The 17,090-nt window shown below is 39.5% G+C and overlaps 1 protein-coding gene across 3 annotated transcripts in view; it reads right to left on the bottom strand.

Moving 5' to 3' along the window:
* NELL2 (neural EGFL like 2) overlaps nt 1–17,090 on the bottom strand; it is a 155,021-nt gene that overhangs the window by 6,032 nt on the left and 131,899 nt on the right. For all 3 annotated transcript variants that reach the window (XM_075428504.1, XM_075428506.1, XM_075428505.1), the window contains 2 exons: nt 11,002–11,142; nt 835–1,028 (listed from right to left, as the gene is read on the bottom strand). In XM_075428504.1, coding sequence (XP_075284619.1) covers nt 835–1,028; nt 11,002–11,142 — 335 coding nt within the window. The remainder of the gene's footprint in view (nt 1–834; nt 1,029–11,001; nt 11,143–17,090) is intronic.

Here is a 17,090-nt window from a genome sequence, read left to right as displayed (position 1 = left end):
TTTTTCCACTATACGGTATCTTGGTCAAAATACCATTCAAACAGGGCAGAAACCACAATACACACTCAGTGACTACCAAAAAGTTCCCCTGTTGTCTTACATGCATCCTTCACACAGCCAACCTTCAGACAGCTCTCACCTAAGTTGGTGAAACCCAAGGGTGTCTTTCTCAAGGGTCAAATTTTAATGGATTGCACTCAGTTTATGTCATTCTCATATGGATGCTAGTCAAGTCTTGCTTTAAACTTCCAGACCAGTCCCTCTCTTCTGTAATTATTCACATATGGAAGATGATAGGTAGTCTGAAATTAAATTCATGTCCATGAAACCTGAGCTGCTGAAATGCTCAGGACTTTGTCAGCAGTGTATTGGACCTTCATTCTCCATCAGCATTTAGCTTGGGATCAAGGTTCCCACAGCTAACATTTGAGAAAGGTAAGCTGAATTACTCTGCAGATACAGAACCTACTTCTATTTATAGCCATCTGCTGGAGATACCAGCGTCAGTCACTAACGCCCATATGTGTCTAGACAGACAGTTTCTTCACATGAAAATGCTGTTACTCCCACCCAGAAAACACAGGTGGCATCTCTGCTAAGAACACAGTACTGTCGTCCTTCTCCCGGTATCATATAATAAACTTCCCAGGGAGGTTCCGCTTGTGCAGATGGGAGAGAGAAGCTGTCCCCAAAACTGTATGTAATATATAGCTCCATTTTTTTGTAGAACCACATGCACAACTTAGAAGGCAGCTAAAACAGGAATTTCAGTGGAATCATGGCACTCTTCCCTTTCCCCACCTTGCAGAAGCAGCTAGTTCTGTTTCTACTGACCTGGCACGAGCAGACAGAGCATCTGTCATTTTCCAGCACCCAAATCTGACCATTGTGCTTGATTTTGTCTTCATGGATACAGTCTCCTGTGCAGTTCTTGCCATGGGGACATCGACAGTCGTACCCACCATCCAAGTTAAAGCAAACAGTGTCATTGGCACAGCTATGCCTTCCAGTTCCACATTCATCAATGTCTGTAAATACATGCCATGTAATGCTCTTAGACCACATTCAATTAACAAAAATCTTCTTGCGGCAGTCAATATAAATGATTCTTGGCCATTAAAGCCTTCAGCTGAAAATTAATTTGCACTTCACCAGGACAGTGAAGAAATAACTTACAAGTTCACAAAAAATATTTCTCAAGTCACATCAACTTTTAAAACATGGTATTTTGAATTTTCCTATACATCTTTCTAAATGAATGCTATTGAGTAAGGCAGTTAGAATGACGAAGTCACAGGAAACATAAGAACAAAAGTAATTCGGAGCTCCCTACAGAGATTATTTTGTGGTAACTGTTCATGAGATGTGCAGTTAAACAAGAAAAGCTGCAGAATCTTGTTTTCAAAACCTTTTGTTGGCTCTGTCTGGCACATTTGAGTTCACTTGCTGAAAAGTTAATGTGAAAGGTGACATCTGACCTGTAAGCTCATCTAAGCGAGCACACCATGCTTTAAATTGCATCACTTATTAGGGTGTGGAAGCTAGAATATTTTAATTACTCAAGTTGCAGTGACATCTATAGCCTTTGTGTCTAGCATAGAAAATAAAGAAAAAAATTAATGTCTCCAGTGAATAAAGGTAAATGACTTCAAAACAATCTTACATCAAAGAATTCAAGAGTACCTTTAAAGGCCTACTTCATCAAGGTACACAAAATTATTTTGCAAGGGCAAACCAGCAGCACACACACTGCTTTCTACTTGAATAGTCTTTATTTAGCTTTTTCAGCTGTCCATATGGAGAAAACTACTCTAGGAAAAAAACTTTGAAAGGGCATGAAGTAAACAGCTATGTGCGATAAAACATGGAAAACACTAGAAGAGTAAAGACTAGATCTATGGCAATTGTAAATACCGATACATTGAGTTCAGTTCTAAATACAATTCCACAACAGTCTGGCCCAAGCTCTTAATTAGAGTTCATTAAAAAGTAGTGTTGTGATACTTAACTGTCCAACAGAGCAGTACAAGACAAAACAAGCAACATGGTCATGCATGTATCTTTCACTATCAGCATAAAAACTTAATAAAACACTCAGCTTTGGGTTCAATAATGGAAACGAAACCTCCAGTTCACCTCAAGCAGATGCAGTTTAAAGCAAAATAACTCAATTATCATTTTAATTCCAAGTGTGGCTGCAGTCAAAAAAAAAGTAAACAAGTTGCCAACATGAATATGAATTGGGATGAAAAACAGCAGGGAAATTATTAGAATTCCATTGTATAAATAAACAGCATTGTGGGTTTCCTTCAAATGCTGTGTGTGGTAACAGTGGCACCATTTCAAAAAAGTATTGCAAAATTACTAGGGCTCATGGGAAGGATGAGGAAAATGCCATTTGAGAAGAACTGAAAAGAAATGGATTGTTCCCCTCTAAAAGAACATCAGCAAGTAGGGCTATAACCAAAAAAATAATGAATACTCTGGAGAAGATGTGTTGAGAGCTTTTGTTCTCCATGTTGCCTAACACACAAGACAAGGGACAGTGAATGAAACTGAAAGACAAGAAATTTAAGTCTGATCGAAGGAAGTAATTTTTCATATAATGCATAAACAAACCATGACTCTCAATGCCACAGAGTGGTAAGAGGGGAAAAAAATAGCATAGCCAAAAGTGTATAAAACTAGCAAGAATATTCATAGAATTATAGAACGCTTTGGGTTGGAAGCGACCTTGAAGATCATACAGTTTCAACCCCCCTTCCACGGGCAGGGACGTCTTCCACTAGATCAGGCTGCTCAAAATCAATTTGCAATGCTGCCAGATTTTGGAAGAGAGATTACATTTCATGCATTAGCGTCTACGGTGCCCTTCTTATTTACATATCAGATAATCCTGAACAGGCAAATCATCTCAGATCTCCACATCTTCTACCTCGCCATCTTCTGAAGCATCTGGAGTCGGCCACTGTTGCAATAGGGCAGAAGATAACTGAGATCGTGAACCTAATTCAGTGAGGCTGTTTGCACGTCCCTGAGCAGCTGAAATGCCACAGGCACATCGGATGGGGAGACCCAGCCGAACAGTAAGGATACAGAATTTGCAGAACGGACAGCCCTGTGGAGGCTGTGCAGTCTCCAGCCTGGAAAGTTTTTCGACAAGTACCTAACAGGAATGCTTTCAGCAATGCTAGTCTGGGCAGAGCAGAGGGAAGGAAGAGGTGCTCTCTCCTCCCTCTGTTTTCTCTTAAATCCATATTGAAAGTAATACAATCTGGCAATTTAAGATCTCCACATACTGAGTCTAACTGGTTTTAAGCTATGCAATAACAAGAACAAACACAAATCCTATTTAAATATAATGATTAACCGCAGGATTCTCTTTATCATTTAAGTAAATTTTAATAAATTACTTTCCAACATGTGTGTTCATTGCTTTAAAATACTCTTCTGTACAAAGCTTTCACGTAGCTAGTGTCCTTCCCAGAAACCTGGCCACTTAACTGAAAGCAGCCATATTTAATGAGACACTTGGATAAAGTTCAGTTGTCATTTAAATAAGAACAATTTCCTTTAAACAACAAATGGTGACTCTCTAAACACTAAGTCTGCATTTGGCACTTATGTGCAAGTGTATTTCACAATTTTCCCATGGGGAAAAGGCTTCCGGGACTTGTTTTTCAACATGGTAACAGTTAATGCACTGTTACTGAAAATAATTGAGGTTTCATCATTGACTCTGGTATTGAGCCGAGTTTATCCAACATTGAGCACTTATCAAAAATCCCAACCTTGGTTTTTTCAGTTGTTTGATTCATGAAAATAAATATTCTGGATAGGGCAATTTAAATATCCCTGATGAAAGCAGGAGCTATTAAGGTTTTGATTCTAACCTAATCAGAAACTGCAGTGTTTTTATAATACAGGGAGAGAAACAACAAACTTTTCGTGCATGAAATTCTCATCTGCATTATTCATCCACATCAAACTTCAGGCATTATCTGCGCAGAATCCACACAGTAACCATCCATACCAAGCAAGATTTTGTTCAGCTTTTTTACTTTGGTTTTATAATGGATGGTGGATTATGTTACTGACATTTTGTTTACAGCCTTAACCGGCTCCAGTTTCCGTAACCATATGGACAGGGTACACTGGCCCCTCCACCTTTTGTGTCTGAAAAAGGGAGAGGGGAGGATGGTTGCATATTTCCAGTATATCGAGCCACAAAGACATGTTATTATCACTCTCATATTGTTTTTTAAAAAAACAAAACAAAACAAAACAAACAACAAATAATTCACTTCAGGCTATTTATAACACACTGCTTAGGAACCAAGCAGCTTGAATGTTATGACATTAGAACATTAAGTCTCAAAAGACTTGGAGGTTTGCCTCAGAAAAAAACAGAAACAAAATGTAACTAGCTATCTTGTTCAAAATTGAGGACCAGTTCTTATTCATCTAACCTACACTAAAAATTACAGCAGCTTTGATCTGGCACACTTCTAAGGATTTTCCTTTTCTTACTATCATCCCTGGGTACAACTTAATGTTGCAATGACAAGGGAGTACCATGGATGAACAAGCAGCAATACATGTTACAGAAAGCTAGGAGTTAATTGTATCTCAAGTAATTTCATGCCTACACAAGAAAAACACTGGACTAAAGCCGTACAAAATGATGACAGTACCTGGAATGACTAAATATAATAATGTAATATTTGAGAGACTGCAAAGGCAGAAATCTCCATAAAATTGGGAATTTCACTTGCCCCACCAGGCTGTGACCCAAGGCTGTATTTAACAGATTTACTGACTGTTTTTTGGAACAGATAGTCAAAGAATCCCAGAGGGACAAAACGCCATTTGATTTGGCCCTGAGCAGTGTGCAGGCTTTCATTCAAAATGTCTCTGCTGAACAACTGGCCTGCATTGGTGACCAGCAGTTACCACAATGTACACAAGTTCAATGTCCTTAAAGGAATTTAAAAGGCTGCAAAAAATCTCTGTGATAGTGCTTTTATTTTCCAAGGGGGAATAATGTTAAAATGATAAAGTTTTAAAGATTAATTAAACCTACCAGACAAAAGGATAAAATGTTTGCAGATAGAAAGAAGATTATTTAAAGATACTACATTAGAGAGTCAGAGTAAACATATACTATACCAATGAAAAAGACTTTAAAAGGGGAATACATTTCATATAATGTAGTATTTTTATTTGAAAACTTCATGAGCTCCTTTGCATACTACACACTCTTACAGGAACTATGTGCCATGGAATAAAAGAGGTTGTTGACTCACAGACTAATAGTGGGTTAACTAGTAAGTAATTAAAGGCAGAAATAAATGCTCAGGCTGTCACAACGGAGAGTTGTCCCAGGGAAGTTCCCCAGTAATCTGTGCCAGAATGTGTATTGCCCACTACACTTAGTCATCTGGAGGAATGGATCAACAGCAAGACTAAAAAGGCTGTTGATAAGAAAGTACTAAAACCAAAAAAAATGACAGTGAAATATAGAAGTATTTCATTATATTGACTGAATAAACAATAATATCTCAGATGAGATTCAATTGTAAGGTGTATGGGGCAATACCCATTCAAAAATCAAAACAGTCTTTTAGATTTGTTCTGGAAAAAGATCTTAGAGCTACTGTGGATAGCTCTAAATAATGATAGCTCAATAATACTTTAGGCAAAAACCACAAATACAGCATTGATAATGACAGATGCGAAAACTCGCAATAAACTGACAAGCAACATGAACAAGGCATAATTAGAAAATAACCTGTGTACACCTTGCTAGGTAGTGACAAAGGGCTGGGAGATGCATTTGGATATAGCTGCTGAAAATCTGCAACTTTCCCTTCTTAGATGAGCTATCCAGACTTATGTGCAGGACATTCACACAAAGCCATAAAAGGTATCCCCTGGACATGGTTTACTAACAGCATCATTCTGGTATCAGTTAGAATGTCATCTGTGTAAAGAAAAGATGAACATCTCTATCAACGAGAAATATACTGTTGGAAGAGATGGGTTGGGAGGGTGGACACTTCCTTTGCTCTGCAGCAACTGGAGCTCCTCAGTTACTTTAGCTCTGAGGAGTATCATTAGCTCAGCTAGGTGACAACATGAGGCTACCTGAATACCTTTTGCTTAAGGCAAAACACGAAGGAGTGCATTTAATAGGGAGCCCAAGCCCTTTTGAGCAGAAAGTTTGGTTTCTGTTCTTCTCTGTCCTAAGTAAATCTATTGACTGATGTAATCTATCTTCAAAGAGAAAATGAATTGTGAATAATTTATTCGTGACTTCACACAAGCCAGCTGTCAGAGTGCTTAGCAGATGTGGAAGATGAAGAGCTGAGACCTCAGATGCCGGCAACACCAGCTTCACAGAAATGTTGTTTCCTGATAAAGTAAATGTGTTCAAATTACTGTCTTCTAACATGCAGTAGTTGAGTTTCTGTTTTATTAGCCCTTTCACAAAAGATGAGAAACTCTGCCAGTTTTGTACTCAACCCACACTCCAGAGTATTTAAACACTGATGTGTCTCCAGATCTGCCGTCAGGTGATGTTTAAGTTGCATTCCCAAATTCAGCAATGAAGCCTTAATGCCTATAGCTCTGCTTGGGATGGATGGAAAAAAAGTCACTTTATGCTTTTAGTTGTTGATGTGTGATCATGAATAAAGGCAAAAGGATTTTGATGGAGCTTTGTGAGTGCTAGTAAGATTTCCTGCTGAAGAGTGGTGATTCTTTATTTCCTGTCTCCTTAAGTGCTATCAGTAACAAAGCTTCTGTTAAACATGATCAGCAGTGTAGAAAGATCTAAGTGTAGGACAGCGGTTTTTCAACTACAAGAAATTTCATGTATTAGTTAAAATACTGGATGTACTGTGAGATAAATTTAGACACCCTGACAGTCAGCAATTCCTCTGCCTTCCAGATCCAGAGACATGGATGTGGACATGATCATTCTGGACTTATGTTCATTCATTAAGGCTGGGGAGCATCCTGAGGCCTGTAATATGCCTCCATCCCTTGTTATCCTGGATTGTAGGAAATATTGTTCAAGTAGAGCCCCAGCCCTCTGTGTTGTCAGGTAGATTGCTCTATCACACAGAGAAGGAAGTGATGCTACTTCTGCAAGCAGGACAGCAGAAGAAGAATATAACAAGACATTTCAGAACATACACAAACAAATATACCCTTGCAACCAAAAAGATCCTTTTTGAATTGGGCATTCTGGATTGATGCTTTCCAATCCTTTCATTTGCACCTTATTTAAAGAATGCGGCACTTGCTGAGAGTGAAGGTATGTTGATGTCATATTCTGCATCGACAAGAGCTGGTACCTGACAGATACTCTTGGCAAGACCCAAGGGGCTGCATTAATTAGGTGAGCTATTCTTCAGACACGGAAGTATGCAAGATGTCAAACAGCTGACGAGGCATAACCTGCGCTATTCTGGTACAAACCAATATAGCATCTCTCTTCGACTGATTTTGGAAGCTTTTAGACATTGCAGGGGACAAATTCAAAGCAATCGGGATCTTACACAGAACTGCACTGCAAATATTAGCTGGGCCCAAACATTCTTATTTTAGGATTTTGCTCTCGGTGGTTCCAGTTTTTTAATGCAATGAAGTTTTAGGCTGCAACATCTACTGTCTTAGCCTAGCTCTCTTTTATGAAATGGTACATCTGAGACAACCTTCAGAGCACCAGTAAGACTGTGTAAAGAAACTAGAAAGAAAAGCTGTAAGGGGGCAAAGAGGAAGGTACCAGGTAATATACCATGTTGAATGCTATGTTTACATATATATAAAATTTAAGACTTCCCAAACCCATGCAGTTCTCAAAGACTAAGAGGATGATCTTTCACCACTTTTCTGGAAATAAGATGGTGCATAACTTAATTCTATTTCCAAGGGAAAAGCAGCGAGTGCTGCTAAGAGGCTGAAGCCCTACAGCTGCATTTCCCATCATTTCTCTCTGTAAATGTTATAGAGACCACAGACCTACCCAGGAGTATAATGTGAAGCAAAACTAATAGCAAAGGAACCTCTAGGTCTTACATTGCCTGTAGGTACAATAAAATGGAATTATGAATTTCTGCATTCAAGTACATTAGTCAAAATACTCAATATTCTCAGTCGTGCCAAAGAAGCAGCAGTAGCCAAGGTCAATATATGTGTAAAACAGGCAATTCAGCAACTATTATTTCATTACCAAGCACTGACAAAGTCTAATGCTACGAAGGAGTCCACGTCTAGCTAGGAACTTTTAGTACGATGTCCTAATGGGACTATTTCCTGCAACAAGAGTAAGTGCAGTTTTGGTATTCCTTTAAAATAAGGTTTTTAAGGAAATGCTTCTGTGATCTTAACAGAGGTGTTTCCACCTGAATCTTTAAAACTGAAGCCTTTTCTGAAGGAAACAAGTTTCTGACTAACACTGATCACAGAAATGCTTTCTGTAGTACTATCCAGGGCACACAGACCCAGATTTGAGGCAGACTATATAGAACAATCAATAAAGAAAAGATTTGAACCCACACTTCCTTGGTTTTCAAAGGCTTTCTCCACTGAAGGAGGGAACTTTCTTCAAAGCAACTGAAGTCTAGAAAAAATGAGCCAGAGGCAAGCCTATTGTACACTCCTTATAAAGACTACTTCGAAGTAGTCTTCTTAGAAAGCAAAATGGACAACGCCTCGAAGAACATTTCCTAATCCCCATGAGGTTTAAACTCTTTGTTCCCCCAGAAAGTAATCAAGGCAGGCCCTGTCTCTCTTCAGTGTAATTCAGCACTGTTCCTTCCACAGTTCTCCAAGCTGTTGCACTTGCACAAGTCAGAAAGCTTCATAGGACACCGGTCCTGGGTGCAGCAAGAAGCTCATACAGCTGCAGGTGGGAAGTGGAGAACTGAGATTTGAAATCTGAGATTAGTGTAGCCTAGAAGCTGCTCCCCCATTACAGTGTCTAAATGACCATCCACCAACAGCTCAATCTAATCCCCTCTAACTAGGGGATACTGAAGAAGTGACAAAAGAAATCCATTTTCTTATGTCTTTAAACGCAGTAGGGGAATCTCTCACAGTGGAAAGATCTGACAGCAGAGAAACTAATTGCTTTTGCACTACTGTGCTCTGCTACTGGAAGTTGAACTTTCCATACTGCAATAGATTTTAGGCTGTGTCTTCATACCTTTTTCAGGTTTTATCTTCTGTCTGAGATACCATGTCATAGGCTTCAATCCAATAAAAAGTGATGTAATAAGACTAACAGAATATCTAATCTTCCTATCTCAAGTTGCTACGAATTCCAAAATTTGGAGCTGCAATCAATCAAACTGAAAGTGTTCCACTGTTAGTGACTAGGGTTATCAGCAATGAAGATAGTTTCCTGGCATCTGTGATTTAATTCTAATTACTTGTTATCCTCTGTGTATGTTTAATAAAGAGCTGCTGGCACTTTGTAGAAAAGGTCAAAACATTCTAATAATTGCCACTTCTGCATACATGTAGCAATCCCCATACTTCTTTTTCCTCAGCTTTTCATTTGCTTAGAAATTGCTGTTTGATCACTGCTTGTTTGCACACATCTTAACAGAGTCACTTTGCATCACGTATATCTCTTGAGATAGTTACATGCCAAACCACTGTCTTCAACCTATGAGACAAATGTTCTATTGACATTGAAGATAAAACTCTAGCCCAGCTAGAGTGTTACCTGCACCGCGAGTGACAGAAGGGCAACATTATAATCAGAAAGATCACAACTTCTTCTTTACACCTTCTTGTCCTAACACCTGGCCAGCTAACACTGACATTTAGTTAGTTCTTGACAAAGAAAGCTTGACTTATGAAAGCAGTGGCTGACTCAAATCGCTTATTCCCCCTGGGCATACAGGCTTTCAGCTGTGGTGAAAATGTGTTGAAATAAAGTATTGATGATAGGGCTACCGAAAAGGTCATCTAGCTCCTGGAGAACTCTCTGTGTGTCTGCCTTAGTGAAATTAGTTCAATTGCTTCCCGTTGAGACCGATACAGCCCACCAATGTGAGTTTACACAGCAAGGTAGGAAAGCTTACACTGTGTGAGCACTGAATGTTTCATCACTCAGAGACAGAAGGGTTCTCCCTTCTCCTAATTTTGCCCTAAGTAGTCGATGGCAAAACAGATTAGTTTGTTCTCTTATTTAAGAGCAGCAGCATGCAATATCTTAAGAGCTGAATAACATTCTGTACCTAGAGACCTGCATCTGAAAATAACTGTGTTCTTACTAACCTGCTGTTCTCTCTAACACCATTCATAAACAAAAAAAACCTTTGCATCTCCTTGTCCCACCATCACTTTCTTGTCCCCTGCACCTCAGTTCATTGAGCTTCCCATTTTGTAAGGTTTTGTAAGGTTCTTCAGATTGCAACTTTCTACAAGCAGTTCTCCTATGCACAGGAGGAGCACCACAATATTAACCCAAGTGTGGGTAAGGATGTCAGGGCTGCCTGTTCATTCTTTGCAATGGGAAATATTTTCATCACAGACTATTTCCATGTATAAGAAATGGAACTGAGGTCTGGATTGAGGCCCATTTCTACACATAAAGCATCTGACATATAAACAGATTACTATGGAGTGAGAGATTACAGTGCATGCTATCAGCCCACAGGAAATCACTTCTGCAAGGACCATGAATAGAAGCAGATGCAGGGCCAGAGAAACTGTGTTTTAAGCACCATTCCTGACTTCACACTTTATTATAGCGAATCATAGGAATGGCCACTAGTGCTCCACCTGTACGTTAGGAATATTCATACTTTATTTTCTTTTGCCTTTTATTTATGATGCTTCTTTAGACTATGATTGCTTTGGATGAAGGTTTAATTTCCATTGATACAGCATCCAAAACAATACCTGACCAGTACAGTCAGAGATACTAGACATTAGTGTAATGCGAGTCACAACACTGCCCCACCTTTTTTCGATACTGACCTTCACAGGATTCTCCACTTGGTGAGAACATCCCATTGTCATGGTAGCCGTCTCGGCATTCGCAGTGGTACCAACCAGGCAGGTTAATGCAGTTAGCACGACTGTCGCACTGAACGAAGCCATCTGAGCATTCATCTATGTCTGTTCAGCAAGAACAATCAAAAAGAAGGAGAAAATTTACACAGAGGAAGTTGCTATATTCATCTGATGGAAGAACAGTGTCTTTGGTATTTCTGGGTTTCTTGGCAGTATTTTCATTACTCACACTTGAATTTCCAGAATTATTTGTGATAAATTTTTGATTCATTTCCATAAAAGGACTTGGCTAACAATGTTAACCCTGCCAACAGTGGAGCTTCTGCTAATCCAAATTTACTGTTTACGTATCAGTAACTCATTTTGTCACAGTACGTGACAGGTAATCTGACATCCATGTAAGCTGTCCATAGTATGAAGAAAGGAATTGGATGCTAGTTCAAATAATAAGATGTTAACCATTTAAGTAGTGCAGGCTGCCTGATAAACAAAGACTGTTTCTAGGGGTGTATGAAAACATTAAATACTCATTATGGTCCCTGCTTATGCTCTTGGTGACACCAATTTTAGGTTAGTAGGGCTCCCCTAATTTGTGGAGTTCCCGTTGACTTGCACCAGTGCCTCTGACTCTCAACATAACTGACTACAGTCTCCACTCTCACCATCAAAGAGAACAGCTGGGATTCCAAACAAATGCTTAGACCCTGAAGATGAAATACAACACACTCTCCTCCTCCTGATAATTCCTTTGGGATGTGCGTTTCTTAAAGATCAACTTCCACTGACTAAACTCTACAGTAACAACTTGCCATAGAATGGATTTCTGGACGCACTCGTTAGATTCAAAATCCACTAAAGTACATCCTGCAGACACCTGAACTCATGGACTTAGCAGAGATGCAGAGAGAACTTTGTGACATGTTCATTTCCAGTGCCTTCAGTTCCGCAGTAAGCCATAGTAAAGAACAGGTCTCAGAGTATGAGTGTTGTTAACAGTTAAGGAATACCAGGAGTATGGAATCAAACCGGGATAAAAATGTGTCCTTCCTTATCAGATTCATCACATTATCATTGTGTTTTATACCAGAGGTACCAACTTGAGCAGCAAGCTGACGGACAGTTGCCAGTCGAACTGGCACAGAGTGAGACACAACACGCACAGACTTGCCTTCAGAAACAAAACGCTCTAAACCCCACACCATGAATCTGAATAATGAATAAACCCTCAGTGTAATGGTCATTCTGGCCAAAGCAGGGATTCAACCTTTCTTAAAAATAAGAACTAAAATAACAAATTAAGACTCAAACTCTTAAAAGTACCTCAGTAGTTGATCTAGTATCCTCTGGGATGTGGCTACAAAGGAGAGGTGTGATGTGACCACTGAGATATATGTAAAATATGTCAAAATTCTGCCCACAGACCCATTAGCTCCCATTTATGTCATTTCTTATTTTCATAGCAGAAAGTGTAAACTAGCTAAGAAAATCAATTGTGAGCTGCTATAAGGGCACAGATCTCTTTTCTGAGAATACTAATGTGTGCATAGATAAAGATAAATTCCCTCTAGTCTCTTACAAAATCCATTAAAAAATAAACTTAAAAAACCCTCAAGGCTTCCTTATCCATTGAAAACCCTTTGTTCCACGTTTGAAGGACAGAAATGTTAGGTATGTGGGGGACACCTGCATACACTGTCAGGTTTCACTCAGTCACCCACACTTGGTTTTGAGTTGCATTTTTCTTGTACATGTCATGGGGTGGGTGGGATGGGGGTATTTTATTTACATGCCAAACAACATCTGTTTGGAATCTCTTTGGAATGACTGTACAACCATATGATGAGTGCATTGTTTTTTAAAAGCTTTACAGTTACTTGATGAAATTTCATTAGAAATTTTCGTTATCACATCTCAGTCTGATTTTCTATCAACAGTCTCCTGGAATATTGCACCAAGCATATACTGTTGCTGCTTTGTGTACCACAAATTAAGCCATAAGTGTCTATTGGTTTAAAACACAGAATTTTCAACACTACTATGAATTCCAGGACAATCATCTAAGTAGTCCTGCTGCAGGACTGAGAAATGCCAAACCTTTACAACCTTCTGCTGTTCAGTGTGTCTCTCTCTAAATCAGTATAAACTCTGTCCTTTTTCCTGTGAGCAGCCGGGACCCAGTGGGACCTCAGTGGTGCCTGACAGATCACAGGAAGATCAATGAAAATTATGTTACTGTAGTGAGAAAAGGTTGGTTTGCAGTCCGTGCCTTATCTACTGCTATTCACTCATGCACCTGCATATTACTTCAGAAAAAGGAAAGGAAAAGAAGGACTACAATCTAGAAGTTCCCTTACCACTGGGGAATATGCCGCCTGGGAGACAGCTTACCTGGCAGAACAGAATCTAAGTGACCGTGCTAAATGCTTGGGATCACCTGGCCAGTACAAGATAACTTACTGGGGTTGGCCAAGGCTACAAGCCCCAGAGAATCAATGAAGCATGTAACCTCAGAGGCTGAAAGAGTAGAGCTGTTGTTTAGACTCGATATGGATCTTCATACTTGCTACTTCATGACATCATTAAGACTCTGCATGGTATGTATGTCTTCTTTGGGAAAGTGGAATGTGTTTATTGGTGATGAGGTGGAGAAGAGAGTGTTATTTAGGTCAAAGTAACAGATATGTTCCTCTCTTCAAAATAATTTATCTGCAAATCTGTAAGCCTTGTAATTATAAGCACAGTATTGCAGGCAGAGGCTGAATGCATTCTGATGAACTCAGTTACCGATTATTCAGGAAAAACAAGTCTTGAATGTCACGTCAGTATTGGTAAACTGACAACAAAAGCAGCTTTTCTGTATTTATTTGCAAACTAGCTGACAAACCTATATCACAAGAAATATTACTTGGGATGAAATGCTTTTACAGATGCCAATAAACAAAGAAATACATTCTTCTGGTTTCGTTATGGCTGCATGCAAAGTTGAGTGGAGTTATGTAAGACACCCTACCATAAAAAGCATGGATGGAAGCACACTGTTGGTCTTTAAGAAATGTCCTATACTTGACAGATTGTTTGCCTGAAGCCACTGCATTGGAACCATTGCTGCACTGATGCTGAATAATCCATTACTCCTTACCTGATTTTGCAGCAAACAAAAGAAATCCAAAACAATTCTCATCACCACTAACTGTTTAGGCAAACGATGTTTTACAGCATGTGCCAGTGGGTTTAAGAATATAGATGTTCCTTATGCACAGGATTTTGTTTTAAATCTCCCAGCTAACGCTGATCATTAATTCTAGTAGAGACTTGCTCTGTAATGGGACAAAATATAACTGTCGCAACTCTGTTCAACAAGAAAACGCAGCATAAATCTGTTTCGCAGCGCCAAAGCACTGATTTCATGGAAAATTTTCTTGACATTTGGATAAAAGGATTTCTATTTTCAAATGGGCATAGTATGGCTCAGGAAGTGCTGCAAAAGTATCTACAACTGAAATTATCTTATTAGTATGGGAAAAGCAGCCAGAAATAATTTTTCTCTGTCCTGTGGTGAAACATTCTCCGATGAATCATCTTGCAGCTGCTCAGTCAGAGGTGTGAGCTGACAAGAGAAGAAAAACTGATTGAAGTTTTGCTTGGCCAGTGGCTATGGTATATCAGTGGGCTATATGGAACATCAGCAGCACTAATGAAGTCCTGTTTGATGGTGTACTAGAAAGGCATGAAAAGTGAAATATTAGCCTATAGAAGGAAGTTACTGAAAGGCTTTATATTTTCACATATGAAAAAAATTAAACAAAATTTTTAAGTACAAGGAAAGGATGGATGAGTTTTTTTCAACAGTAGGTGATGACATTTTTAAGCAAATAGACAAAACAGACTTCTTATTCTAAGTACCCGAGTTCCGCTCTTTAACCGGCTATAAGAAACTGTGGTGAAATGGGGGGAGAAGTAAAAAAAAAGAGAGAAAGCATCCCCCCATCCAGGAGGTAAAATAGAGTCTCATATGCGTGACAGGCCAGAGCAAATGGTTGCATCCTGCCCCTGCTGCAATTTATGGCAGAACTCCCATTGACTATTGTGGAGGTGGCATTTTCTTGTTTTTTTCTTTCCTTTTCACAGAAAGAGCACAACTGCACATACCAAATCTGCCACCCCACTGATACTAGTTGCCAGGTTTGGAACAGAAAGTAATGCCGAGACGGTCGCTGGAAGCAACCTTCGCCCCAAGCTGGAGAGCAGCTACGCAGCTGCACCGTGGCACTTCAGCGCTGCCTGCTCTGGCTGTACTTTGCCCTACAGCATTTGCATGGCAGAAGATTTGTGATTTTGGCTTGTGAAGCACTGTGGCTGGAGGACACACACCTGTGAGACTGGTTTGCCCACAAAACACCAGGAGCATGGGGACTGTCTCTGCCCTATGTAACTCACAGAGACGCTCATGGCATACACACCATGAACACACCCCATTGCCACAAAACAGGGTACCTGATTATTACACGCTTACCTTGTGCATGATTTGGTTTTCAGATATTTAGGTTTTCTCCTCTGTTTCTTCCTTAAACTGACATCAGTCAGCCTAGTTATTTCCATATTTTATTACCTATTTTTCAACTGGAAAAAAACTCAGATTTTTTTTTTTTTGCTAATTGGAGCCCCATTCTACTAAAGTAGACGCACAGTAACAGGCATTTTGAAAGCAAGTGCTGTATACACCTAGCTCCCCCCTTGACATGAGAAAACCTTGTTCATCCAGATCACTGTCTTTTTACCTCAAAACCACGCATTTCCTTAACTGTGGCAACAGTTTCAGCTGTTATACCCCTTGCTCTTGGGGAGACTGAGAAAACTCTGCTCCCTGAAGAGTAAAATAAGATCATTAGCAAATTATCCACTGCTACACTAAGAAAAAAGGAAATCTAGCTGTCTGATGAATATTATTAGAGAATTTCTGTATAATAAGAGCTTTTGAAGATTGGAAGTGGTATAAAATTACAAATTTGAAAGATAGCAGTGCTCTTTCATCCAGCAATAGGACCAAGCTCTCTAATGTGGTCAAGCCGCACTCAACAAAGAACCATGGTGTGGGAGAAGAAGGAGGGAGGCGGTTATACAATTTTGTATTACTCACTTCAAGACTGAAATATTAATCATCAAATCCTCCTCTCAGAAAAGCCTGTATGCCACCATCAAACACAAAGATACAGAGACACAGAGCACAACTTAGTCCTAAAAGCCTTTCTTTCAGAAACTGCTTTATCCAGGTCAATACAAACCAAAGCACCAGTAGCCCTCTCCTGTCAAGAAGGCAACACCACAGACTGGCAGCTATGAATACTCAGAATTTAGTTATTTCCATTCTGGAAGTTTTTCTGGGACTGTATAATACATGGCACTCAGCTAAGACTGCCAGTTAATACTCTCAATTGCAATAATCTGTCCCAGTGCTGATTGGGTTATTATCACTGGTTATATTTATAAAGATTAATGAGCAGCCAGCAACTTCCATGATGATCAGTCACTACTGACTTAGGCTAAATTTGAGATATCATTTCAAAGGCAACAGCCTTTCCAGCTTAATGCTAACCTCCTGAGCCACCCACATCCCAGACCCGTATAAAGTGCAAACACGGAAAGAAAAATAATTTCAGAAACAGATTGCTGAAGAAGTGGTTTAGGGGACTGTGAAGCTGTTTAAAAAGATAAATCTTCAATGCTTTTTTATCATGGGTACATTTGGAACAGTCAAACTCTGATACGTCGTTGCATATGTCAATACATTTTCAAGGATGTTATGTCTGGCTTGGATATAAAAGACCATGTCCCAGCTATTCAGACTTATGCTCAGATAACAGAATGCCCAGTAGGATTAAGATGATGTCTGAGTTATCTGATTTTAGTAAATACATGTGCAAGGGTTGGGGGGAAAGGCCTTATTCAGTAGGGCAAAATGAAAGTTCACTGTACTGCATAATGTATCTGCTGTCCAAACTCAATTTTCTGGAGCAGCTTTGAAAAGAGTTCATTACCTGTACTGCAGGTTCTAG

The sequence above is a fragment of the Opisthocomus hoazin genome, chromosome 8 (genome assembly GCF_030867145.1).
Source record: "Opisthocomus hoazin isolate bOpiHoa1 chromosome 8, bOpiHoa1.hap1, whole genome shotgun sequence".
Taxonomy (NCBI): Eukaryota; Metazoa; Chordata; class Aves; order Opisthocomiformes; family Opisthocomidae; genus Opisthocomus; species Opisthocomus hoazin.
The sequence above is the reverse complement of the archived record's forward strand: the minus strand, read 5'-3'. Positions and strand labels throughout refer to the sequence as shown.